This window comes from Punica granatum, chromosome 8, assembly GCF_007655135.1.
Source record: "Punica granatum isolate Tunisia-2019 chromosome 8, ASM765513v2, whole genome shotgun sequence".
In the NCBI taxonomy this organism is placed as follows: domain Eukaryota; kingdom Viridiplantae; phylum Streptophyta; class Magnoliopsida; order Myrtales; family Lythraceae; genus Punica; species Punica granatum.
In genome coordinates this window covers 3,842,258-3,869,196 of record NC_045134.1, presented here as the reverse complement: position 1 = coordinate 3,869,196, position 26,939 = coordinate 3,842,258, and the positions used below count along the sequence as shown (strand labels likewise).

Here is a 26,939-nt window from a genome sequence, read left to right as displayed (position 1 = left end):
ATGACCAAGGAAGATGAACACCACTGAAATGGAGTCAAGGCATGAACAACAATCTCCATCAAGACTGTAGATCAAACACAAAAATGGGGAAAAATATTCACAAAATGCTAAATTATCAGTAGAAATTTACGACCTAAAAACAGTAAATTGAAAAAAAATAATAATAATGAAGAACACCATGCTACATTATTAAGCACAGGACTTGGGTAACTTGTACTGTTTCTTGAGGAATTGAGACGCTTCTGAGTCGCTCCGGTGACATAGGATCCTTATGAGAGTGTTTGAGTCGGCACCGAGCTTGCTCTGCCTCCCTTGCATGTTGATGTCGATGCCACTCAGGGATCTCAAGTCGTCAATCAGTTCTCGTGTCTATAGAATAGATGATAAAAGAGAAAATTTGATGCTTGGAGAAAGTAAATATGGAGAACGAAAATGAAGGATAATCAAATCTCGGAAGAACTATAAGCAAGGAATATTTCATTTGTACAAAAATCAATGGAGATTCAATGATAGCTTTGTTAATGATTCGAATTTTCATTATCGGTATGTAAAATATATAAGTGAAGTAGCAAACCTCATATCCATGCAACTTTATCACTTCACGAACACGGGCCACTTGGTTTTCAACTACACCTCGAGGAAGCCCATCCCCTCCCGAGATAAAGAACTCCTGTAATTTCCCCCAATGAGTGAACCGGGAATGTGATTGTACAAACATAAAGTTCTGCCATCTTCAAACCAGAAAAAGCCACTGGCGCCTACAAATGATGGAAGTCTTTTTACCTTCAGCACCTCTAAGTCTTCTTCTAGTAATTTGGCATCGCTTGGAGAGAAAACTCGTAACGGGCCTCCATTCAATATAACACGGAGTAAGCCATCCTAGAGAGAAGTGATCAGTTATTAGTAAAAAGTTGAAGGTACAATGGATTTAACTGAGAGAGCATGGAGAGAGAGAACCAAACCAATGACGCTTGAAGGAGACTTGTAACGATCCGGTCCCTTAAGGGTTCGGTGATAATGTCACAAAGTTGATTTAGTTCCTGCAACATTGAAAGTAAAGAGGTTCATTTAAGTACATCATGGAGGTGGCAATAGCATAGAGCAATAATTGTGACCGTCTCTGTTTTTTCTCACTTCATTCAGCTTTCAGGTTGAAATCGATAAGGATGACAGACTATATTCGGTCTAAAAATTGAATTCTAAAAAATCTCGACTGAAGAAAGGAAATAAACTCCCACCGTATCAAGCAGTTCGATTAATGCTTCCAACCTAGACTGAGAAACACTTGGTTTATACAAGGTCTCGATGAAAGGATCCCTCAGATCCCAGAAAACAATCTTTGTTCCTGAAATTAGAGAAACAAAGTAATCGGCATTAACTGTCTTGGGGCTAGAGGAGGGAACAGGGGGAAAGAAGACGAGCAATTCTTACCAGTAAACTCGCAAATGCGATCTATAGCAGCGTTCATGTCTTTTCTGCTTCCGTCAAATGTATCTTTTCGTGTCATACTTTTAGATTTCTCATCTGAGCATTAAGTAGAAGAACTATGAGTAACATCTTTAGCAGGAACAAGCTCAATAATATTCAATGACTAATGATTACTCAAGAATATTTGTGAGTCACGTGGAAGGAAATTTTAGTAACTTACTTGTAAATTTATCACGGGGCTTCTTCCTCGTCCATCTCTCCCAAATACTATCTTCCAACTTATTAAGCTGACTGATTGCGTACTGTCAAAAGTAAAAATATCTGTGTAAGGATGTGCCAACTCACAGGTTTAATCTTATAAGGGCATAATAGAAAATACTGCAAGTGGGGAATTTCAAACTCCTTGAATATAATGTTTAGAGTTTTCAAGGCTGACATTATCCTTGGAAAAATTGATGTGGATGACTAGAGGACGTACATATAGAGTATTCAACTGCACGCATAGAGTCCGAGTAGTCCGAACACTGACATCAACTGATCTCCTCTCATCAGGCAGCCTTGGGGTCTCAAAAAGTTCCTTCTTCACGAAAGCCTTTATCCCAGCTTCCTTCTTGTACCGCGTCAAAACCGGCTCAGGTGGAATTACCTCTTCCTTGCTAGCTGCATGCCCAAAAATAAGAAAAATTAACATCTAGTACTTAATTCGTTTTTCTCCCTTCCAATTCAGGCTATCTATTCAGTCTATCAAGTTGCATCGTCTTTAAAGTTTGCCCGTTGTTTCTTCGTAGAGATCAAATTTATAGCTTATATCAATTCGTGTAATATCTAGTACGTACCTAGATCTTCAACCACGCGATTTGCGTACTTTTGAAAAGCATTGTCTATACCCCTGAACATGCTATTCAATTCTGTGAGCCTCATCGGAACCTTAAGCGCGAAGAATTGATCAACTGTCTGCAAAGAACAGGAACAGAAAGCATTAGCTTGAAGCATTAGAATCAGATCAAAATGGGCACAAATTGGTAAAATCAGTTTACAAAGCGAATTACTGCATTTTGAACAATTAATTTTGAATGTCAAAAAGATTAATTGATATACCTCCTCGACAATCCTGTATACTTCGACAATGGAAGGCCCATGCCGCTGCTGAGGTGATATTGGGTCCCATCGCTGCAGAGAAATTACATAAAAGTTCAGCATTAAAGGCAACATAAGTAATAAAAAAGAGAGATATTCGAGAAAACCAAACACAAAGTAGGGATATGAGATCTTTTCAACATGATCAATTATATTAAAGAAAAATATATCAAATCGAAATTTCATGCTTTTAAGGCTCAGGAGTATTAAGGGACTTGAATGCGTACCTCTTGTTGTATGGCACGTTCCACCCAATTTGAAATTCTTTCGAGCTGTGAATTGACCCAACGCAACACCAATGTTCCAGATACTGATTCGATCTGAAACAGAAATACAAGCATCATTGAAATAAATTAAGATCAGAAATACATGGTAACTTGTCAAGACCATGAACTTTCGAAGTTGCTCACATATTAGTAATATGTAGAAAAGAGGGGAAAACAAAAGAAAATAGAATTGCTAATAATCAGATAAAAGGTCAACTATTTCACCTGGTACAGAGACAACTTCTTGGTGTAGAAATCGATATTTTCCTCGCCACAGGTGGTTGCTATAAGGGATATTATATACTGCTCAAGGCTATCAGCCGCAGGGAACACAGACGCGACATCCTCCGTGAGATGCTCAGCACCATCGAGAAAAGGTTTCTGAAGACCCATGTTTATGAGAACATACGTGACTGCTAAGTTGAACAAGAAAACAACCAATTATGGAGCTTACCAACTTGTGCCCATAAAACCTGTGAAGGAGGGAAGCTGAAACAATGGCAGCTTTCGGATGCCTCTTTGAGAAGATGGGCATGAAGGTGCTTGAATCCTTCTGAACAAGTCTCTTTGTTTCTTCTGCAAGCAATGCCAAAGGATGATCATGTGTTGCCTCCAATTTGTCGACAGCTAGCAACACCTGCATTCAGAAAGTACGAATTACTTTCCTGACATAATACTTAATCTTTCCTTTATCTATCGTAAAGAAACATGGCATTTCTTGGTCATGGCAGTTAGTCATAAATAGAGCTAACAAATTGATAAAGCGGCTGAATCTACGTATAATCGTTATTGGTAGAATGCATGAAGATAATTGTGCAGTAAACAGCTCGATACATTTTAGAACTTACTCTAGAAAAGGCACTCTTGATGGAGGATGAAATATATGATTCTATCTGATCTCGATCACTAACAGACATCGACTGCATCATCTGTATTTTTCCATGGAAAAGTAGTTAGTTTGACAACAAAACTAATAAAATGATGGATACGATAATAGAACTGGGAACCAAGGTTTTTCGCTGCTTCGGAGTGAATTAGTTATACTACAAAAGTGTCATTTGTTGGTCCCAACATCTTATTAGAAAATGTTAGGAATCGTGGTATAACCTCAGGTTCTTCCAACAGAAGCCTCCTAGAAATCATGGAAACTTTCAATACACTCTCCAACATTGCTGGTCCCTGCAAAACAACACCTCAGAAGTGATTATGTTGCCAATTGCATATAAATTGTGAATTCCAGCATCTGATAGAATCATTTATTGAACCTCTGAAAAGTGCAGATGATAGTCTCCAAGCCGTTTATCAGCCCATCTCTGGATAGGCATAAGGAAAGAGTGCAAGAAAGAGACATCTCGAGAGTCATCACCAACATCGACTTTCGCGTACAGGCTTCGCAAGTGTGACCTCTCTTGCGGGCCCCTCTGTTCTTTCAACGGGATTCTGTTCAGCTGCTCGATTGCATGTTGTAGCATTCCTAGCTCACTGGTTATAACATACTGTGATCAAGCAACGCATATTAAATCATCAGTCTAGCAATGATATATTTTAAGATGTTGACTTTCACCCGAATTTACCTGACGAAATAAGACCCACGCGTAGCAGGTGTAGTGAATAGTCTCCGTGATTCCTAAAACCCGCCAAGTAGACTTCAGCAGTTCAAGTATTTCTTCCACTTCCTGGATTAGTATAATATAAACATCACTGAATTACTTCACTGAATCTACTCAGTTTTTATTCACTTGAGTCATCTACAACAAATCGAAGTGGGAAGATCTAAATTAATTAAAGCCAGCATTAGACGTCCAAGTAGTCATAGTTTTTACAATGCAATAAATACTCACGTCTGTTAACTTTCCCTCATCTAAGACGTCAAAAACACTGAGCAGCAACTTCTCGTATATTCTAACATTTAAGTGATAACCATCTGCCCAGTGGCAAACTTCGCCAGTAAGGTCACCACGAGCAGGTCTCTCAGCAAGTGGAATCGCAACTTCCCTAAGAGCCCTTAAACTTTCTGTCCGTTGGATTTCACCCGTTGAAGGCGGAAAAGACTGAAACCAAAATACAGTCTTAGAGAAGGAGCAAACCACCAGAAATAGCATTTCAATATAACCAAGAAAAAGCGATAAGACACTGTAACATATAAAAAAGAAAAAAGAAAACCTAAATTAACAGCAATACTAAAAGGATAACATCAAGAATTCGAAGATTTTAAATAAAAGGAATAATAATCAATGGACCACAAAAGGCATTATGACAGAAAAGAAAATTTAGGATGGGGACTACTTAAATACCAGGTGATGACTATACCAATTAACCTTCCTTCGGAAAAAAAGGGAAAAAGAAAAAAGAAAAAGGAATAGTTGAATCACGTGTTCATGCAAAAATAGAGAGATTGGCGCACTTAAAAAAATGAGCCAAAAAAGTACAGGTCTTCTGAAATATAAATCTTTCAAACGAGATAAATCACAGCGTTTCATTGCCATTGGTCCCAGGTTGATTGTTTGGGGACCTAGAAGAATCAATTTTATGATTCATGTTTCTAGAAAAATCTCACTAGAATAGGTTTATAATTGGGCTTCACAAATCTGATACCTCAGATTCCTCAATCTTTGCCATAAGAATCCTAAGCTCACTCGCTTTACGCCCAGATTCACTGAATCCAACAGCAGCATGATTGATTAGCCCCTCCTCCAACATGTATAACTGCAAGACAAAATTTTAATGCTCAGAATAACAAAAGCAGCCAATTAATATCACAGCGGGAAAAAGGACTCGACCGACCTGTCTCTTTTGCCATTTTATATATGCTTTCTTGTCAGAAAATTCCGTGCGAGAAATACAACATAACAATTCCAGAGGAATCAGCAAGCTGTCCATTCTCTTTCCCACTTTCCCCACCATAGCATTGAGTAGCCCCTGTCTTGTCCTGATGTCCATCACCTCAGAGATCTACCTTCACGAATACCAGAGGAATAAATGAATTTTAACATGATCAAAGTAGAAGGCGCTCATCATCATGAAACAAAAGGAGCAAAGAATCTTTTAATGAATTTGTGCAAATCAGAGACGAATTTCTGATGATAAGTCTGAATGCATGAAGAGTTTTTTCGGAGGACAGGAGCTTCCAAATCACAGTTTATGGTTTTTAGTAAGTTTTCTTCATTGGTCGCTGTTTTATCAGCATAATATATGATAAATTATTAAACCAGTTCTTTTTGAAAGATGCAATCATCATTTTGGAACTACTATGAGGTAGGGTTGAGACTACAGATATCTGCATTAATGACTAAATCCAATTATTGTTAAACACATACGAATTATGGAAATGAATAATAAGCTTTACTCTTTTTGGGGCTTATGAATGAGAAGAAAACGTTAGTCTTTATGTGTTTGGAACTGATGATATATTACTCAATGAATCTATAACCTTGTAGAAAAAAGGAAGAACTTTTACATGGATTACACTGTAGCTTATAGTTTTGTGAAAGGCGACAGTGAAAATGAAGATATATTAACCAGAAGGAAGAAAAACATCATGTTGAATGACAACTTTTGAAAGTACCTCCATCTGTACACGCATTGTCTCCAACAAACCCACCAATCCTGGTGTACGAGATGGTGCCATCACATTTTCAGTTTTACTACGTCCGAGCTTCCTGATCAACTTGGACCTCTTATCCTTCTTCTTCTCCTTAGTTGGAACAATAAGACCCCTGTTTCCATATATATCGTGTGTATAAGGAGAGTGCAAAATAGAGAAATTAACTGTCAGACTGAAGACAGATTCTGGCGATAACACTAGTTAATTACACTGTGATAGAAAAGACTACCTTATAAGGTGCATTAGAGTATAGAGAAACTTACCCTGAAGCCCCGGCACAAGCCAAAAGGATTTCATAGGCAGTTTCGCGGAGGTCATCATCCGTAATACCTGAAAATAAGGGGAAAAATCTTTGTAAACTTGTCTATGCATTCGTCTCCTTAAAGTATAATCTAAGTTGATACAAGCTTTGAGTAATGTAAGCCCTGATCAGGAAGAAATCTAAAATCAAAACAAAGCAATGACTGAATGTGAACGCTGAGGGTGAGCCCTAAACCAAAGACCAACCTTGCGATGGAGCTAGATAGAATTTATCAGATGTTGCAGTAAATCCATCGCTCAAATGAAATAGATGACATAGAGCAGCTTAACGCAATTTACAATAGATAAAGAAAACTTTTCATGCTATTGCCATTCATAAATGAAGTGCATGAGGAACCAGAGAGATATGGCCTGATGATAGCTTTGCAGCATTGCGGAATGCATTGAATGTGTAATACAGGTTATATATGCCATTTAGACATTTAATGCACACTTTTACAATTTATATTTTTGGAACCTAATATTCCACCATGTAAAGGTTTCTAAGATGATAAGCATATATGAAACGATCCTAAAAACAATATAACACATACAAGCAACTAGTTCACATTTAGCAGCCAATTGATTGGCAATAGTTTTTGCACGAATCACGTTCTAGATTTCAACTTAAACATATCTTTTGACAAGTTACTTATACAATCAATAAGATGATGAACTAACTAGTCCAATTACATGCCACTAGATCCTTACCATTTCTAATTCATCGTTAGATATTCAATTCCTGGCTGAACCTACCAGTGTAAAGTTCTGATCTCAATGTTATAGCTGCAGAAGATAGTCAAACTTTCACGTTCCATTTTACCTGTCGCAAATAGAGGTAAATTGGGCACAAGTTCAGCAGCATCACTGATATTCCGTCTAGAAACTCTGCGACTGTCAACTTCATCGAGATAATCATCATCCTCAAAATCCTCAATGTCATCCACAGTTAGTTCCTGAACTTGTTGAGAACTAAATGATTCTGATCTAGCGACACTGGACTGCACTGGTGAAGATGCAAAATCGGGAACAGGAGATGGTTCAAGTGGAGCCGATGCAGGCAAGAAAGAAGGGATGGGAGGTGATTTAAAAGCTGGAACAGGTGGGGCTGCCCTCCTTGGAGGCGACCCTGAAAACTCAGGACTTGTCACCAGAAAGAATTCATCTGTAGACCCTGCATTGTTCTAGTAACAGCAAAAGAAATTAAAGCTACAGAAAATTGCCGCCAACAAGAAGTTCATATACAGTCATAAAAAGGCCTGTTATTTTATGATTGTAACATCAATATTTCAAGCTTCAGACACGTGGTTCAAATAAATGAAACTTATGGTGATGGAATTCCCTGATCAAATTGGACCATTTCATATAGCGATTTCATTCAATTCCCTTGTTATTCTATCATTCCAAACTCAAGCCAAGTACCTAATCGATGCAGCAGAAACAGCAAGCAATTACCATGTTGTCAAAACCAAAAGTAGCTGAACCCAAATAAGCTACACCATGAAAGTGAGCTTTACGCAAATCTCTCTGTAAGTCAAATTTGGAACTCACAATCTTTAACACCTTATCAAATTTTGAAAAATTGAGTTAGATCTGATCCTCATCAAGTTTCACTTATGACTCCCCTTTTTCACCTACTCAAAATCCAAGTTCCTTTCCTGGTGACGAGCAGTGTCATGAATTTTGCATGCATAATCAAGCCAGTGATAAAGTATGTACTGCTTACCATTTGAGGCAACCCAGTATGATCATGATAGGCTCTAATAGCTTCGGATAGTTCAAGCATTTCACCTACACATACAAAGAGTGCTCTAGGTAAAAATCGAGATAGGATCTAAAAATGCATGAGTCTATAAGTGAGAAAGATCTCAGAGATATAGAGAACCTTTTTTAGCGCAACTCAGAACATAATCAGCACTGACTTGATCTAGGTCCACATCATCAAGTGAAACAGCTCCAGGAGGCATAATGACTTTCTTTATTAGGCTTCCGGAGAGCATGAAGTTCAGAAGAATGCGGCGATCTCGCCGATAACGTTGTAGGAGCTCCGTTGCATTCTCTCTAAATCCACAAACAAGACAAAATGAATTAAACTGTGTTAGGATCCTAACGTTTTACTAATTAATGCAACATTCTGGGATTGTTGCTCTATAGGTAACGGAGAAGTAATTGAGGGAGAAAGGATGGATTCATACTCTTCCATGGCAACCGCAGCAGCAATTAAAGCCCAAACCAGAAGTTTTGCAGTATATTCTCTATTGAGTCTGCAATAAATGAGAATCTGTCAGCAAATCCAAGATGCAATATGACAGAGAATCACTCAGGAAACTCAAAATGCAGTATACTTCAAGGCATTAACTAACTATTCAGATTGTGTTATTAACCCTACATAATATTAATAAGAGCAACCCGAATAAATCACTTAATTCACGAAATCCGACATCTTCTTTTGGTTGGCACAAACACATAGACCGGAAACTAAGCAAACAGAAATAAGCGTAATGGCTAAAATAAGTAGTCCAGCAGCGAATATAAAATGTTCGATTTTGGTTCAATCCTGAACATAGCTAGACCAATACATCCAGATTCAGTCCACCCCAGTCAATTCCGACTCTTCCACAGCATCAAAAGCATAACATTCTAGTCCCCTGTACAATCAAACATTCCAACTTGACTAGATCATTTTCTGATTTGCAAAAGGGAAGGGAAACTAATAAACGGGAAGACCCCCCAACAAGTTCGAGAGAATGTACAGCAGAATTCTGCACAAAGTTGAATCTGCAAACATAACCAACATGAATCCGGCATCAACACCACCATGACGAACCAAATCTCCAACACAAACTAAAAGGGGGAGCTGGGATTTGATGCCCCAGCAGGAGCAAGAGCAATGAGTGGGATGAGAAGGTCAGTCGCACACGTACAGCTACAAAGTTGAACCCTTTAAGGAGCAACTTGCAAGTGGGGTCAATTGGGTTGCACGAGACAGTCAATGCGGAGCTCAAGGAGTGAGCTTTTCGTTACTCGGGATGAAGTGGGTGAGATCAGATTTGGAGCTCCAAGTGCTGCATTTGAAGGGGTTGCTTGTGTTGGAATCCCAGTGTGAAACTTCGGCGGAAGAGAGAGAAAGCGAGAGAGAGAGAGAGAGAGAGAGAGAATCAACCACGAAGAGTCGCTGTTTGGGTGTTCGCCCGAGCCGGGAAGAAAAACAGAGGACATGTTCTCGTCCTCCCGTGTTTTCTTCTTTCTTATTTTATCAATATTCGTAAATTATTATTATCAGCAGGCTAAGATTATCTCTCTCTAGTCAACTTTACATTAGGTTATTTAAGATTCAACCCCTATTATTTTGTCCATGTTTCAATCTACTCCTCTGCACAGTTATAAGTCTGATCTCTATTTGTCCCTTCGAGTTTGGAGCCGCTCTCGATCTAATCCGAGTCGCTAATACCTCGAGTGTCGAGTCTAGATAGTACAATATAGTATAGACTTATTCACTGGCTAGCTTGACGCAAAAGATTGCATATTACCAAATCTATCAGTTCCATGAGAGTTCTATATTTCTACGTTAAAAAGAGTTACGGACGGAATATATCAAGAGTTTTTTTTATTGGAATAATCCGAGTATATAAAAAGTGAATGCACACTTTGAAAGGATTTGAAAAACTGGGGCCAAAAATCTTGATTTGTTTGGTTTCACAATGTTATTTTAAAATCACAACTTTAACCTAATTCTACCCACAACAAAACAAAATAACTCATACAAAGTCAAAAAGTGGACCCTATTGATACCACTCTTTTTTAATAACAAAACAAAATAACTCATACAAAGTCAAAGGGTGAGCTCCATTTATACCACTCTTTTTCAAAATCAAAATTTGATTTTAAAATCCTACTTTGAAACCAAACACAATAATATTTCCTTTTGTTCGAACATGCCCCAGTAATGCTGAAACTTACGATTTCTCCTTAAATCTTTTGAAGTCGTTTCACTTGTGTACATTTTATCTTTGAGCTGATCTCTTATTTTCTTCTAGTGATTTTTCAACTCCTGCCCTGCTTATACCAAATTCATTTTCTTCCTGGATTCAGTGAACAATATGACATGTCTTCACGAGACCAGATCATACCCGACTTTGCAATCTAAACAGCGAGGACAGTTACATGCATAAATTAAGTTCAACCACAAGGTTAGTTGAACTTAAGAGCCTTAGCTGCAGCTGGAGTAAAAGCCAAGAGGTAGCTTTAACTGCAAGACATGAACAGTGACGGAAATGAGAACCCTCGAGCGAAGCTTCTCGTGTTGGGTATGGAGTTACCTTCTGATCTCTTATGTTAACCACCAAAACTTTTACCTTACTGTATTTACAGACTTCATTTTCAGTACTAGTAAGTTTGATAGTGGAGTACTGATGCCAGAAGCTCGAGTTTTGGTTGTTGCCGCGTCACGCAGAAGCACATGGAACTTTCTATTGCTTGGTTGCGCAATCGAAACTTTACTGGAGTTTCAAATGCAAGTCAGTGTGCTGTCAAAGCATGAATTTTCAAAGAATCAGGACAGAGGAGTGTCAACTCCCATCCTGCTAGATTTTCACTTACTCTGATATTATTGAAGCCTTGAATTTGTTAATTGGATAAATAAACACCATACATCATGATTTCTGAAATAATTCACCACACATCATATTTTTAATAATTTTCACGACGCATCATTAAAATTCTTTTAATTTTTAACCGCACATCATATCGTTACTTTGCCGTCCAAAATTGGATTGAATGGTAACGTTATGACATCTTAAGAGACAATTTTGCACAGAAGAAAACTTGAGAGATTTAAAACGGAATAAAATGAAAAATGTAAGATATGGAGTGGGGGGTGGCCAAACCCCCAAGTTGAGGATTTCACATGCAGATATGCAAATTATCACTGACTGCATCACTGAGGATTTCTGAGATTGTCCTCTACACTCTTCAAAACACAGGCCACTTCAAGAAACAGGACGGAGAGTTCAGAACGTAGTCGCAGATGGATAATAAGACATTACATTGATTGTCACGGCATTAATAGAACAGATAAAAATGAGGTACTGGAATTGGATTAAAAACAGTGTCTTGCAGAACTGAAGTGATTTCCACTCCCAACAGAACTGATTGTGATCGTATAGTTTGCTTTCGCCTCTTGAGATAACGGAAGAGCAGGAGACTGAAGTGATGGCACAACTTCAAGTCTGCAGCCGAGAAGACCAAGAAGGACCTGGACAGCACCTGTCATATGAGGAACGAATGAAATCTCAGAATGCTGACGTAAAATCCCATTTTGAAGATGAAGGAAACTCGACCGGAGTTGCACAAAAGAGTGATGATCATCAAAATATATCATATTATTTAGTTCTTTATTTACTCACATACATGACAAGCATTCTGGGTTAAGCAAATTCGAGAATCACTTTAAAATAAGAACTTCTCCGTGATAATATTTGTGAAGTGAATTGTGTAAAATTGTATGGCACAGACAATTGTGCAATTATAAATTCATACAGAAAATGAAAAGGAAGAACCATGGACCTGTGCAGCGCGCGGTTAATGATCCGTGTCCCCTATGCAAAAACGCGCTCAACATGATGAATCTTAGGCCAATCCTCTCCGATATCCCTTCTGCACCTTTGTGATAACCGTCCGCATTGAGAAACATCAAGACGCTTGAGTGAAATTAGTTGGGGAAACCACTCGGGCAAAGCCTCCAAACTTTCACAAAAAGAGATATCCAAAGATTTGAGGTTGGTGAGATGTTGGATCCACAATGGTAGGGACACCATATTTTGACTGCCAATGATGGCCAACTCACGAAGCTTAGTTGGTTCGGAGAATTGAGAATTAGACGTATTGCCGTCTTCTTCTTGTTGATTGTCTAATTCCCCAGACAGGTCGAGCTCCCGACACCACTCTATGCTCAATGACTCCAGGGTGGTAAGGAATTGAAGGATCAATTTTCTAGGAAGAGACCTGAGACCGTCACAGCTCCAGATTTTAAGAGTTGTAAGTGTGGTGAGGTTGCCCATCCAGTGAGGCAGAGCCTTAAGGCTATCACAGTCTGAAATCGATAGATGTTCGAGATGTCTGAGATGCCGATGCCACTCTGGGAAATGCTTCATCTTTGGAAGTTCGTCAATATGAAGGGCTTTTAATTTGCTGTGGCCTTGCAATTGCACATCGCACCCATCTTCACCACAATCGTCCTCATTGCCATCATCCTCAATTGATAAATCAAGCTCCGGGCAGTAGGAGATACTCAGAGTCTCGAGGGCAATCAGGTGTCGAAGAATAACCCTTCCGCACAGAGTTTGCAACGGATGGCAACGCTTAATCACAAGGGACTGGAGAGCTGGGAGGGAACGAAACAACTCTTTGGGCCACTGCAAGTGCTCTACGTCTATCATGAAGTCGATTGTGATGGACTTCAAGTTCGAGAACAATATGGAATTGGTAGAAATCATGCTTGCATGTCTGCTTGCCATTACCATCCTCACCAATTGATTTAGGATATTCTCCGTCATTCCTACAAGCGATAGCTGCTGACCTTGAATTTGCACGTGCGAGTACCTGGGGCAACCGCGTATTTGGACCTGGACCTTGCTAAGAAATATCGGCACCATCTGTGGATTTTCCTCTTTGTCAATGTGACTAGCCCCCTGCATCTTCCTCCTTTCCCATCCGTTGAACTTAGGCAGATCCATGAGCTCTAATTCTTCTATTGATGGGAAGAAACGCTGGGACATCTGATGCTGCTCACTTCCCTCTGATATTTCCAGACCCTCTAACTGGCTCAGTCCTGCCAAGCACAGCCTTTTAAGGTGAGGCAGTTGACCCAAATCCGGCAGACGCTTGCAATAATGACAACTTATGATCTCAAGCTTGACCAATTTCTGTAGCTTAGAAACCCAAGCAGAAAACATGCCTCCGCGATAACCTTCTATCCCCAATCCTTTCAAATCTTGATGTGGTCGAAATCTTTCTAAGATGACTTCTTGTCTGGTCATAGCCTTGTCGGAAGCAGACCTGTCACCATCCTTTGGCTCTGCAACCCAATGAAGCTCCAAGGATTGAAGATTTAACCCTTCCACTGGGAAGTCTGCATCCAAATCCTGCAAATTTTCCATGTTCCGAATGACCAAGTTCCTTTTCAATTTGCTGAGGCACTTCAGCTCATCCAATGTTGCAGCACGGGGGTCACCTTTACTTCCCACCACGAACTGGCCCAGGGTATGCAAGCAAGTTAACCTTCCTAGTCCTTTAGGAATATGAGTTAAGTTGGCACATCCACTTATATCAAGCTGCCTTAGATTAACCAACTTCGTGATGCCACTTGGTAATTCTCGTAGTCCTGTACATCCTTCGAGATTAAGGGTCTCTAAGTTGCACAATTTGCTAATGGAAAGAGGAAGGACTTCAAGTTTTCTGTTGTAAGAGAGGTCAAGATGTCTCAGATGCTTCAGTTTCCCTATTGATTTCGGTAAAACACAAAGATCAGCAGCTCCCCGAAGGCATAATGCTCGTAGCTTTTGCAAACCGATGATGCACTTCTCCATGTGGTAAAGATGGTCTATCTGGCCCAGATTATCTTTCAAGACAAGCCACGTCCTCAATCTGTTGTCTCCATCATCTGCTTTCAACTGCAAATCTTCCAGGTAACCAGATACATGGCGAGCTCTTTCGGGAATGGTTTGATAAGTTGTGTGATCCAGTCTGATACAGTTGTCCCTTGCCACCGTTATTGCCAGGTCATGCATCAACATATGCATTTTGCAACCTACGATATTACCATATATATCTTCTTCTACATCTTGGAAAAAGGATCTCGATACCAATTCCATGAAACATTCATGGCCAGATTCTTCGGGGGGTTTTGTTCTGTCGGAGGATATAAATCCCTGTGAACCCCACAAACGAATCAGCTCAAGCGGATTTAGAACGTGGCCTTTGGGGAATAAGCTGCAATAGGCAAAGCACTGTTTTAAGTTCGATGGGAGAGAATCATAACTCAACCTGAGTGTTGGAATAATATCACTCGCTGCTTGATTTATTCTCGACAAATCAATATTCTTGAAATATAACCAATCCTCTTCTCTATTTCTCGATGCGGACAGTAGCTGCCCCACAGTCATGATCGCGAGGGGAACTCTGGCACACTTATTCACGATTTCTTTCCCGATGGCTTCCAACGCCTGGTTCTTCCACTCATGCTCTTTCTTCGATGTAATTTGCATTAACAACGACAAAGACTCAGCTTCTGGTAAGCCATTTAACTGAAAGCAGTACTGTGCATCTGTCGCCTTGGCAACATTTTGAGCTCTGGTAGTCACCAGAATCTTACTTCCTTTTGCACCATCCATAAGCAGGCCATGGAGTTCCATCCAACTTCTTCGGTTCACATTCCAGACATCATCTAAGACGAGAAAAAATTTCTTTCCTAAGAGGTTTCCTCGAAGATTATTTTGCAGTTCGTTCATGTTAAGATTCCCGATATCCTTTTCACCAGTGCATTCTCGTATTATCTTCCTCACAATGTTCTCCACATCAAAGTTCATCGACACACAAACCCACATCTTCAGCTTGAAATATGCCTGAACACCGTCATCATTGAACACGAGCTTTGCCAAGGTCGTTTTCCCAAGACCCCCGACACCCACCATGGAAAGGATTGAGACATTATCCTCAAAATTAGGATCCAACAAGAAATCTATGATATTCTCCTCGTCTCCCTTTCTTCCAATGACATGCGATTTGTGCACAAACGGATAACTCTCTCCCCTGATTCCTTTCCCAATAATCTCCAAACCACCAATTCCTTCAAACTCGAAGTTCGATCTCTCCCCCTTAATGTCATCTAGCCTCTCCCTAATGCCTTTGACTCGATGAGCCATCTTAAAGCTGTAAACAAGCTGGTTCGAGGAAGTGAAGAAGATGCGAACCTCTCTTAGGATTCGAGTGCCTGCCATCATCCTCAGGCGCAAAGCTTTGGTGGAGAAGTCGTCCAACAGGTCATCGGCATCATAGACCACATCTCTCAGTTTGTTGAGCCAATCCTTGATACTCTCATTCTCGACCCGACACTTCTCAGCATCATGAAGCACAGCAGTGATAGCAGAAACAGTGCTCTTGAGTCTCTTCAGCTCATGTTTGACGCCCCAAGCTTGTCCGATCTCCGAGGACATCAGAGAAACCAGATGCCCGGTGATGGAATCAGCTACGCTTCCGAGGAATATTTCCGCCATGGCGTCCTCCGAGAATTGCAGGTTGCAGAGAATTCAAGAAGATAACAAACAGGAACTTGGAACGATGTGTGGATGCCAAAAGCACTTAATCCCAATGATAGGGACAACATGGAAGAGCAAAATTACTATCAGAGCCATGCCATAGTTATGGCAACGCTGACAGTCTCCTAGGATTTGGTACACGAACATTGTCCCACAGCAGCCGTCACATTTGACTGGTTTCTTCCTTCTGTTGTTTCTAACATTCATGATTCTAACTTTTTTCTCCGGGTTGATCAATTTCTCTAACGGCTCTATTCAATTTCCAGACTTAGATTGTTTTGACTTAATTTTAAGTGTTAAAAATTTAAGATCTAAATAAAATAAGTGTTTAATTAATTAAGTAAAAAGCTTTTAGTTTGATAAAATTATAATGATAGAAATTATACTTAGATAATTGCCCGGTACTTCAACTTCTTCTCACTTTTGCCCTAAAACAGTCGGTGGTCTCTTCAGACCAAATTTATAGAGAAACCCCTCAACTTTTACATACCCTTTTTGTGTGTGTGTGTGTGTGTGGTTGGGGGGGGGGGGGGGGGGGGGGGGTGTTGTTCTGTGGTGGGGGATCAAGGATTCTGCCGAAAATGGGAACAGGGACCATATTGCAAAATAAATAAAGTGTAGGGTCACCTCTGCAAATAAGTAAAAAGAAGCACCTGCTGAGCGATTGAGCGAAAAAAAGAGCTGAATGATTACCCAAACGTAGCTTTTGAATTACTAGGCACTGCTGCAAATAAGTCAAAAGTAGCTTTTCATTCACAAGGCATCTTCTGTTTTCTTTAATAAAATATCTAACTAAACCAAACCCAACTCGGAATGAGTATAGGTGATTATGTGCTCTTATACAGACAGTTAGCTTGATATATTTTTTTCTAATTATTTTTTTAATTAATTTTTTAATAATAAATTCTTTATTTACTTTTATATTTATATATATATAATAATTTTTTAATAATAAAATTTTTATATATTTTCACATTTGTATATATATATATATATATTCTCACACATCAACATATTTATCAATACTTATAATTATTGCACAAAATCAAGTTGAGTTGGATTATTATCTAACTCGAAAACCTAACGCAAGCTTAATGATTCAACACTTCTTTTATTGAATCATTAAATTAAGTCAATTTTCATATCGTGTTATCAAACAAACTTAATTTCATTAAGTGCTAAAAAATTAATTTCAGCACTTAATTGGAGTTATCAAACACAACCTTACATTCGGTCGATTTCAATTTAATATATGTATTTTGATCAAAATGTGGATCTATAGAAAATTAAGCTCTCACTGAAAGCACTGTGCGATCAAGATTTAGCCAACACTGAAAACATGTTAGTTTCAACTGATAGGCCGAGCATCACCCATAGTCTCACTGAGAAACCACCAATCAATAACTCTGGTCTCTATATATCCAAAAGAGTCACTAGATCATGGAAGTTAGTGTTATAGTCATTTCCATTGCGTTCGATAACGAATTTAAGTTTGATTGAATTTGCTTTTGTTTTATTTGAGTAGATGAAAATAAAGGTAGTTGGGAAAAGTATGTGAGAAAATTTAAAAAATAAAATAAAAAAAGTAATTATTGTGTTGTTGAATTGATAAAAAAACGTTGAAATTGAGGAAAACTATTGAATAGTTGAGAGAATTATGCATTAAAAATTAATTGTAATAATATATAAGAAAAAATATTGGAGAGAATTTGAAGAAAAAAATAAAAAAACAATAAATGTGTTGTTGAATTGATAAAAGTAAAGTAAAGTTAAGTTAAGGTAATTTTAAATTTGATTGTGTAAACAAACAAAACAAGATCTTTGCTTGATGACCAACACGAATGGCCCTACTTCTCTTAGAGTGTGTTTGCGAGTTGGATTTGGAGGGAGAGAGAGGGAAAGGATTTGGAGGGAGAGTGTTTCCCTCATCTGGGAGATTTATTTGAGAGAGAGAAAGGGGAATGAGAGATTTGGAGTGAAATACTCTCCCTCCATTTTCCTTAAGAATCTCATAATCGAAAACTCATGTATCTTCTATTCCCTCATGTACACAACTTTCTTTATAAAAACTTTTATGGTATTTTCTTAAAACTTTTATAGTTTTAATTTCTTTTTTCACTTCTCTCATCTCATTTTCCTTGCTAATTACTCTCAAATAAGGGGTTCATTTCCCCCCATTTTTTTTCCTCTCCACTCCTCTCCCTTCCTAAACAAACTGCCAAACACAGTGTTACTCCCTTGCCCTTCCTCTTGCTCTCTCCTTCTCCCCTAAGGTAACGTGTACACCATGTGCATTATGCCACAAGACGCATAAATTCTAGTTCTGTCAACAATAGTTTGTTGTAGTGATATTTCCAAAAATTAATATGTATTAATGAACCCTCGTTGACTCGTGACAATGTCAAGTGATACACTGTTACATATTAACTTTTCTCCTCTCTATATGATTCTCTTACTTCCTCTCTCTAATACTTTCCATTCTTTATTAATTTTATACATCAAAATAAAAAATTGATAAAACCTTCTACTAATTTGTATAAAATAATTAGATGAAGGTTTCGTGGACAATTATCGAGAAGTATAAATATTGAAATATTGAAATATAAAAAATTATCCGCATTGCTTAAAAATGCAATTTTTTTCTTAATATATATAATTATTTATTTAATTGATTGAGTTTTATGTAAAATAAGGAGCTGAGAAAAAGAATCTAAAACTATAAAAAATAATTGAGTATTATTTTTTTCATTATAATATGTAGGGCAAATTACAAAAAAAAACCCAAATTTTGTAAAAAGTCTCAGTTTTGTCATAAATTTTGTTTTGTAACAAAAAAAACCATAAGTTTTCTAAAATGTCTCAAAAATGACCTCCGTTATAACTTCCGTCAATTTTTGCTTACGTGTGACCTACGTGGACTGTTAAAGGGACCCACCAGCCTATGTGTGACCTACGTGGACTGTTAAAGGGACCCACCATCAATAGCAAAAATTGACGGAAGTTATAACGGAGGTCATTTTTGAGACATTTTAGAAAACTTATGGTTTTTTCTATTACAAAACAAAATTTAGGACAAAATTGAGACATTTTACAAAACTTGGGTTTTTTTTTTGTAATTTACCCTAATATGTAAAATGTGGATGAAAAATTACTTATGATAAGAAAATAAAAAAATATGACGTTTAAATTCTTATAAAGTAAGATTGTCCATATAATATTTGAGAATTGAGATACTAAGTATATTCCCTTATTACCTTTTTAAGGATATAAATATACAAAACTATTAAAATAAAAAATATTTGAAATATCTTTCCTCAACATTATACAATCTAATATAATTATCTTATAAAAGTAAAATAAAGTTAAAAGTTAAAAAAATTCCATAGGATAGAATCACGATTATTGATAATAGAAGTTAACATTAACTCTATCATTGCTATAAAATAAGAAAAGAAATAAGAAAGAAATATTGAAGGATTTTCAAATACCGAAACAACACCCATAACATAAGTGGAATAAAGATCTGAAAACAATCAATATCGAAGCAATTAGTTTGAAATTTACATTAAAAATTGATTCAACAAATCAAAATTCAACAAAAGAATAAGAATAAATAAAAAAAGCTACTGAGTCAAAATTCATGGAAAAAAGATTTCATGAAATTATGATAAAATAAGGATAACAAAGAAATATTCGAGGCATAGAAATAATAAGAGTCTTACAATTATTGAAGCGACATATGTAATATTGGAATTAGAATAGAGTTCTTATCAAAATAATGAATATCGAAATAATTAGTTTGGAATTTGCATTAAGAATTCGTTCTACAAATCAAAATTCAACAAAAGAAGAAGAATAATAAATAAAACTGCTGACTTTAAATTCATGGAAGAAAAGATTTCATAAATTATGATGAAATAAGAGTAACAAAGAAATATTTGAGGGATAGAAATAAGAATAGTCTTACAATTATTGAAGCGACATCTAAGTAGAATTGGAATAGAGATTCTGTCAAAACAATCAATATCGAAATGATCATTTTTAAATTTACATAAAAAAAACTCATTCAGCAAATCATAATTCAACCGAGAAAAGGAAAGACTTAGAGATTCTGCTTAACCGTTTTCTTCCCCGTTATATGAATACATGCATATATATATATATATATATATATATAATCATAAAGAAGATAATACCATATGGTGATATTTCCTTGATATGTAGTATGTGCCATGTAGCAATATAACTTACCCACCGAAGTCGCTGCTCATGCTGAGACATACATATATACACACATATATATATATATATGTATGTTTATAGACGTGCAATATATATGCATGTGCCGTGAGGTCTACAACTCTTCTAGTCCCGGGTTTTACCCCCGAACAACCAAAGCTCTTAACCCTCGAATCTGAGGGAAACCCCACCTTCCCTAATCTCTCCGATTGTCTCTGATAAGTAGCAACAGATATTTGTCGCTTCGAAGCATTTTTTGCTTGTGAAATTCTTTGTATACGCTGTCCTTATTTTGTGCATGTGGTCCTATGGTAAAAAGAAGTTGGCAGTGTTAGAAATCTCAAATTCATTCAATCCAAAAGTCTGTAAGGAATGAAAAAACTAATTAAGATAAATTAAGAGTCACACCTTCAACATCCTCCAAAGATCCCAGACTCATTGCATTCCAAGAATGTATTATCTCAATCACAATTCGGCTAAAAGAAAAGTTTTTTTTTTCTTTTTCTGGGTTCTTGGATTAAGTGCCTGTATTATTAGTGGAGGAGAGTGCGCTGAAAGCTCGATCGGTCAATGGCGAGAATCGGTGGCGGAGGACGACCTGTTCAAAATGGCGCTGTCGTCATGATTTTTGGAGACTTATATAATATATATATATATACATATTTTGGTGTGCAATATATATGCATATGCCATTATATTATATAATATAAAATATATATATATATATATGTAGGTATAACGCAAACCACATCTATATATATGCATATGCATATTAAGGTAAAGCCTATATTATGTTGTATAGAATATATATGTTCGGCAATGTATATATTCTACATATTCTTGCCTTGTGATATATGATAATATTTTCTTGATAAAATATTATAAAAATTTCCTTAATACATAAGTGATGACGTAATAAAGCTCCGTTTATTATTTTTTATGATGCGACGACGTGAAAATTTGACTCGAATTTTATTTTAATATATATTAATATATATTAAAAAATTACTAAAATTATAAAATAACAAAAGAAAAAAATTCACGTTAGGCCGTGCTTAGTGCTAGTGGTTTTCTAATGACAAACTCTACGACTGATTTCTCATGCTACCATCTCAATTGTCTCTTCCCGTATTGCCGCATCCTCCGAATTTTAAGTCCTCTCCCCGTCACATCAACATATTTATTTTATAGAGATTTTTAAGAAGTTTATGAGATATTATTTCAATATTGTTTATTATTATAATATAGCTTGCCACTATTAATACTAGAGCGTAGGCCTTCACTTCGCGCCGGAACTTACATGATTTTAGTTAATGCTTTGAAATTAAGATTATTTATCTATGAAATCTTACATTAACGTATTCTACACATGTCGATAATATTGTTTTAATGATTTACAATGGGTTGATTTGTAAAATAATATACAAGTTTACTGGTGGAAAATGAAAGAGAGGCATTGGAGAGAAATTTCTTTAAAAAAAATTTAAAATTAAAAAAAGAAAAAAAGAAAAAAAAAACGTAAAGGCGAATGCGGGTCAGGAGAGACCGCCAATGAGTGGTTGAGAGAAATGTCAGGCGGTTATTCTAGTTGGATAAGATAGGGAGAAATTTATTGTTAAATGGAGGATTTCTTCCTTAATCACATCTTAGTAAATTTGTTTAGATTAAAATTAAAGGGTACATTGGACCTCTTACTAGTTTGTAACGGCAGGGAACACCAAATCCTTCCTTTATCTGATAGTATATAAGGATATATAGACATGCAAAAGAATTTACATGATATACTAAATTAAATATAATATTAGATCAATTACATACTCACCTTCCTTAAGGTTTTTTTTTTTTGAAATGATACCCTCCATATGACTATATTGACTAACACCCGTAAAATTTTTCGTGATATCTTCTGTTAACTATATAATTATTTCAATTGTTTATAAAAAAAAATCAGATGATGATCCATGTAATGTTCTTTGTCCCAAATATTTCCTCCATATATAATTAAAGCAATTCGAATAATATGCGAGTCATATATTTCTGAATTTCATATTCTTTTCTCGAATTTCTAACTAAATATGATATTCGATCAGTACTATTATTTAAATTTATGCCATTTAACCATACCAAGCTTTTATATTACAAGATTTTTCCTGATAATTTTCAAATTTCAAAACAATCATTCGAGCAACGTGTGATTCTTCATGTAGTTTTTATGACCTCTAGAGAAAGCACTCCAATTCCTCATAATGCAGTAGTGAAATATGGTCACTTGGCTTCTGATTTGTTATGAGTAAAACTACACGCTGAATCCAAAATATAGTATGAAATCACATACTGAACGTGATAAGATTATCTTTCTCTTGTCAGCTCAACATTAGGTTAACCCTGTACAAGTTTCTCCATGTTGCGATTTACTTTTCGGCACTTTTATGAGTCTAACTAGCCCCTGAGTTTGGAAGGAGCCGCTTTCGATTTGACCCGAGTCGATATAGCAGACCAGCGGTCAATTGTTGATAGACTAGTATAGATTCATATGGACCACAAATGGTGCTAGTCATTGGTCTCGGTTTCTTCGTCTATAGCTCAGCGCAACTGATTGCACATTCAGTCTATCGATTATACATCAACTCATGACTCCATGTTGATTATATTGACAATTTCTCTAGATTAGGATAATATGAGTACATAAAAAGTAGAGGCGCACCTTGAAAGGATTTAAAATATCTGGGGCCAAAAAACTTATTTATGTCTGTTCAGATATGCCCCACTAATGCTAAAACTTGCATTGTATCCTCAAATCTTTTTAAGTCATTTCACTCAAGTACAGCTTTCTCTGAGCTGATCTGTTATCTTCTTCTGCTGATTGTTGAAATCTTCTGTCCTACTTTTACCGAATACATCCTCTGAATTCGATAAAAAATGTGAATCGTATGTGTTTATGAGACCAGATTATACCCAATTTTTCAATTTAGACAACGGGGACGGTTGCATGGATAAATTAAGTTCAACCACAACGTTAGCTGAACTTAGAGCCTTTAGCAGCAGCTGGAGTAAAGGCCAAGAGGTACCTTGAACTGTAAGACATGGAACAGCAACGGAAATGAAAATCTCGAGGGAAGCTTCTCTTGTTGGGTATGGAGTTACCTTCTGATCTCTTATCTTAGCCAACAAAACTGTTACCTAATTGTATTCACAGATTTCATTTTCGCTGCTAGTAAGCTGTAGTACTGATGCCAGAAACTCGAATTCTATTGTCGCTGCTGTAGAACGCGTGGAAGTTCCTATTGCTTAGTCTTGCAATTGAACTTCACTAGATCAGCTTCAAATGTGCTGTCTTTTCAGAGAATTAAGACGGGCGCGTAAACTCCTGTCCCACTAGAATTTCATTCTCTCTCATGAAGCCTCGAATTTATTTGTTTCGATGAATTTCCTGGCACTGACGATGATCAAACAGTTATGAAAGAACGTTTTCTTCATTTTTTCGTCCTGGTGTCTCTTTTGGCAACTATAGTTTTTCTGAGCAACATATACGGACTGTTTCTCCAGCATGTTGGAATGGAAATGGAAGGCAATAGCGCGAAACTTATATAATTCATACATCATATCATTCCATTACACAGGTATGGCACCGCTCCCTGAAAAAGCATGAACAACACCCGAAAAAATTAAATTACAAGGGAAGTCTTCTCTAGTTTCAGACATGATCCTCACTCCGATGCCCACTTGTAATAACCTAATTCAACATGTCCCCTCCAACATGGCCAATATCAATCCGTCATTGCATACAATCCGAAAAACGTTATTTGAACGCGAAATACCTGAAGCAGAAAAGAGTTGACAACAGGATGTGAATAATGCCTCCTTGCTCCTCACTGAAACCAATCTTCGTATTAATTGGCGGGTCCTGCAGGACACATTCATTAGGATACAAAGAAAAGAATGGTACTATTCATAGCTCTATTAAGCTGAAGTAAGGGAAACTATGGAAGAAACACCTAATGATGGTAAACAAACTCATACTGAGAATATGTTGTTTGCTCAGTGAGTTATCTGTAGTAAAACTGGATCCCAAAGTCCGTAGTTCCTTGCCGGGTACGTAGAAGGGCAAGAAGAATGTTGTACAGAAAACACTGCTTGAGTTCAATTCAACTCTTAACTCATGGAAGTGAGACATAGAATTCAAGGTACCTATTTCGCTGACGTATTCTTTTGGTTCCCTCTCCACCAACTCTCCCTTCCAATTACGTTTGGAGGTAGTAAGCATCCCCTGTTGGACTCTCTCCAAGTAGATCAACTCAGGAAAGCAACATTTCAGATCCTCATTACTTGTCTTCAGCTCCTCTAAGAACTTCAGCCGTAATATCTCGACTGTTGAGGCTCTGAACCGAAAATCATTGAGAGCTCGGAGCTTACCTCCTACGATATATAACTTTTTCAGTTTCTTCATATTTTGAGGCATCAACCAATCAGGAGGCGTCCCGCCAGGGTAACACTGGAGATTCAGTTTCTCTAATTCCGGGAAGATCCGCTGGGGCTTGGTACCTGCTTCGGGCATCTTCTTTGTCTGCCTGAACATCGAAGGAATTTTTTTTATTGGTTTCTTTGTGGTCTTCAATGTCTGACCTTGTTTGGCTTCAGCTGCTGTACCAACTCCTTCTATTGCTGTCTCTGGTTTTGCAGCACTGTCCTTTCTCTCGAATGTATTTCCAGCATTGACTGCACCTTGTGGAGTGCACGTCATGATGGAACACATCAGAATTTAACTAAGCGGGAACATAGTAAAATTTTCAAGACTCGAAATATTCTTATAGAAAGAGAGTACAGTTTTCAGTTACCTTCTGCGGCAGGCTCAGTTTCGGCAACTATTTCTCCAGTATTACCAGTCCCTTCTGTCCTCCTTGGATCTGTTTCTTTTTCTGCAACATCTGCCGTGGTATCTTGATGTCTGACTCCCTTTGGTTTTGGTCCTGCTGCACTGATTGTTTCCTTGTGAATATCCTTGTTATCAACTGGATCATTGTCACCTATGTTTCTTCGTTCGGCAGCTCTGTTCTCAAGATAACCTGAAGCGGCGCCCCCCGTGTTCGACAGAGTACTAGCATCCTCGGATTGTAATTCTGAGTTTGGGTTTGAGGAACTCTTAGCTTCCTGGGATTGGATTCGCGACTCTGGGTCGGACATACTGTTGGCTTGAACAGCTTGGCCTTCTGGCTTCCTCGATGTAGATTTGCCTCTCCATGAAATTGTCAACTTTTGAAGCAGTGGAAACTTTCGGAAAGTATTGAGGTCATCTTCTCCAGGAAAATGACTGCTGTTAGCACTGACACTCAGCTTATTCAATTTCTTCAATCCTGCCAAGTCCTTGAAGTCGCAAGAAGATAATCCATATGCGGTGTCGATAATTAAGAACCCTTTGAGTACCCGGAGTTCTGTGAGAGAGGCCAATCCCTTGGGCATTGTTTCCAGCAAGTAACACCCTGAGATATCCAAGTAAACCAGACTCTTGAGCGAGCTTATCTCCTCGGGCAGCATGTCGAGGTTGTGGCAGGCATTTATGTCCAATATAGTCAAAGAGATGAGTTTGCAGAGAGCATCAGGGAGCTCAAAAACTCTCGAAACGCCCCGGAGACTGAAGAACCTCAAATTCTTCAAGCTCTTTGTGGCTTTCAAAAACTCAGTGCTCTCTACTTCAATGTGGCAGTCGTGGCTGCTCTGCCACTTTCCGAGACTAAGAACTCCGATGCCCTTCGCCTTAGAGAACTGCTGCGGTCTGAAATCGGGATATGGCTCATTTATATTGAACACCGACAGAAGTAACTCAAGGTCTGGACTTTGATAGTTGTCATAGAGAATATTCAGAGAAGACCCTCCTCTAGCCTTCACCAAGCACCCCCTCTGCAACTTCAACTCCACCGTAGGATTTCCATTGGAATCAAAAGCAAAGAACTTCTCTTTCTTCGCGAGCTCAACTACTGACAGGTGAATCAAAGGATGGGGCATCCTGTACCCGACCAGCCTGCGCTGCTTCCTCTCGGTTTTGATTAGACCCCTCAGCACCAGTTCCTCAAGTGCTCGATCCGCTTTATTCTCTGCTTCATCAACAGGAAGTTCGGACAGAGCTTCTGCATCTGCAATCCACCAATTCTTGAGGACTCTCTTCTTGATGACTGAGTCGTGCGGGAAGGCCGCGAAATACAGCAGGAGCTGCTTCAATGGATGTTCGAGTTGGGCAACGAGTTCCGCGTACGGGGAGCTGTCACCATCGTCCAAGTTTTGCTTGAACTTGGCATTGTAGACATAAGACGTATCGTTGACTTGCTTCATTGCATAGTTATGGGCAGAGCTAGAGGTCGCCGGGAGCAGCTGAGGAAGCCGGGCTTCATATCAATGATGCTGCAGGCAAGCGTGTGAAGCTTAGATTGAATTGGGTCAGCGGAGACGGGACCACTGACATTGTCCTCAGAGGCTCTCTGGATATATTCACAAACATCGCGGACGCATTTCTCTAGCTGAGACAGCATGTCTCCGACATGGCTGCCGAAAGAATCGAGTTTCTCAAAGACAGATCCAATGTACTTGAGATCTCTGCAGACCTTGTGCAACTGGTTGCTCCTTCTGTGATCACGGTCATCTACACGAGAAACATCGATC

General features: G+C 38.0%; 3 protein-coding genes across 4 annotated transcripts; all 3 read right to left on the bottom strand.

Moving 5' to 3' along the window:
• Window position 1: 1 nt before the first annotated feature.
• Window positions 2–9,951, bottom strand: LOC116188401 (protein unc-13 homolog). Of its 2 annotated transcripts, none has more exons than XM_031517732.1 (27): window positions 9,660–9,951; window positions 8,931–8,999; window positions 8,621–8,796; window positions 8,462–8,526; window positions 7,559–7,919; window positions 6,699–6,765; window positions 6,397–6,547; window positions 5,616–5,783; window positions 5,427–5,537; window positions 4,673–4,882; window positions 4,406–4,507; window positions 4,097–4,327; window positions 3,939–4,010; window positions 3,680–3,760; window positions 3,286–3,468; window positions 3,057–3,212; window positions 2,793–2,885; window positions 2,527–2,598; window positions 2,265–2,382; window positions 1,907–2,088; window positions 1,649–1,730; window positions 1,432–1,524; window positions 1,239–1,345; window positions 963–1,040; window positions 784–879; window positions 575–670; window positions 2–369 (listed from the first exon to the last, which is right to left on the bottom strand). In XM_031517732.1, the coding sequence occupies exons 2-27, from the start codon at window positions 8,936–8,938 to the stop codon at window positions 190–192; spliced, it is 3,339 nt and encodes a 1,112-aa protein (XP_031373592.1). In that variant the 5' UTR covers window positions 8,939–8,999; window positions 9,660–9,951; the 3' UTR covers window positions 2–189. The 2 variants fall into 2 exon arrangements, with proteins under 2 accessions (XP_031373592.1, XP_031373591.1); XM_031517731.1 differs by lacking the exon at window positions 9,660–9,951 and adding an exon at window positions 9,489–9,627.
• A 1,625-nt stretch (window positions 9,952–11,576) lies between these two features.
• LOC116188270 (disease resistance protein RGA2-like) lies at window positions 11,577–16,198 on the bottom strand. Its single transcript, XM_031517514.1, has 2 exons — window positions 12,301–16,198; window positions 11,577–12,000 (listed from the first exon to the last, which is right to left on the bottom strand). Exon 1 carries the CDS (start codon window positions 16,005–16,007, stop codon window positions 12,333–12,335), a length of 3,675 nt encoding a protein of 1,224 aa, XP_031373374.1. The 5' UTR covers window positions 16,008–16,198; the 3' UTR covers window positions 11,577–12,000; window positions 12,301–12,332.
• Window positions 16,199–23,887: 7,689 nt separating this feature from the next.
• On the bottom strand, window positions 23,888–26,637 carry LOC116187485. Its single transcript, XM_031516223.1, has 3 exons — window positions 25,124–26,637; window positions 24,477–25,010; window positions 23,888–24,192 (listed from the first exon to the last, which is right to left on the bottom strand). Exons 1-3 carry the CDS (start codon window positions 26,610–26,612, stop codon window positions 24,179–24,181), a joined length of 2,037 nt encoding a protein of 678 aa, XP_031372083.1. The 5' UTR covers window positions 26,613–26,637; the 3' UTR covers window positions 23,888–24,178.
• Window positions 26,638–26,939: the final 302 nt, after the last annotated feature.

What these genes read in the sequence shown, in the direction of transcription:
- LOC116188401 (XM_031517731.1), bottom strand. Translation starts at nt 9,532, where the DNA reads ATGTTGGTTATGTTTGCAGATTCAACTTTGTGCAGAATTCTGCT. An exon ending in TATACAGGATTGTCGAGGAG is followed by an intron (nt 2,383 to 2,526) that starts GTATATCAATTA and finishes TGTTCTTTGCAG; the next exon opens with ACAGTTGATCAATTCTTCGC. An exon ending in AAGACTTAGAGGTGCTGAAG is followed by an intron (nt 671 to 783) that starts GTAAAAAGACTT and finishes GGGAAATTACAG; the next exon opens with GAGTTCTTTATCTCGGGAGG.
- LOC116188270 (XM_031517514.1), bottom strand. Translation starts at nt 16,007, where the DNA reads ATGGCGGAAATATTCCTCGGAAGCGTAGCTGATTCCATCACCGGGCAT.
- LOC116187485 (XM_031516223.1), bottom strand. Translation starts at nt 26,612, where the DNA reads ATGAAGCAAGTCAACGATACGTCTTATGTCTACAATGCCAAGTTCAAG. An exon ending in AACTGAGCCTGCCGCAGAAG is followed by an intron (nt 25,011 to 25,123) that starts GTAACTGAAAAC and finishes GCACTCCACAAG; the next exon opens with GTGCAGTCAATGCTGGAAAT.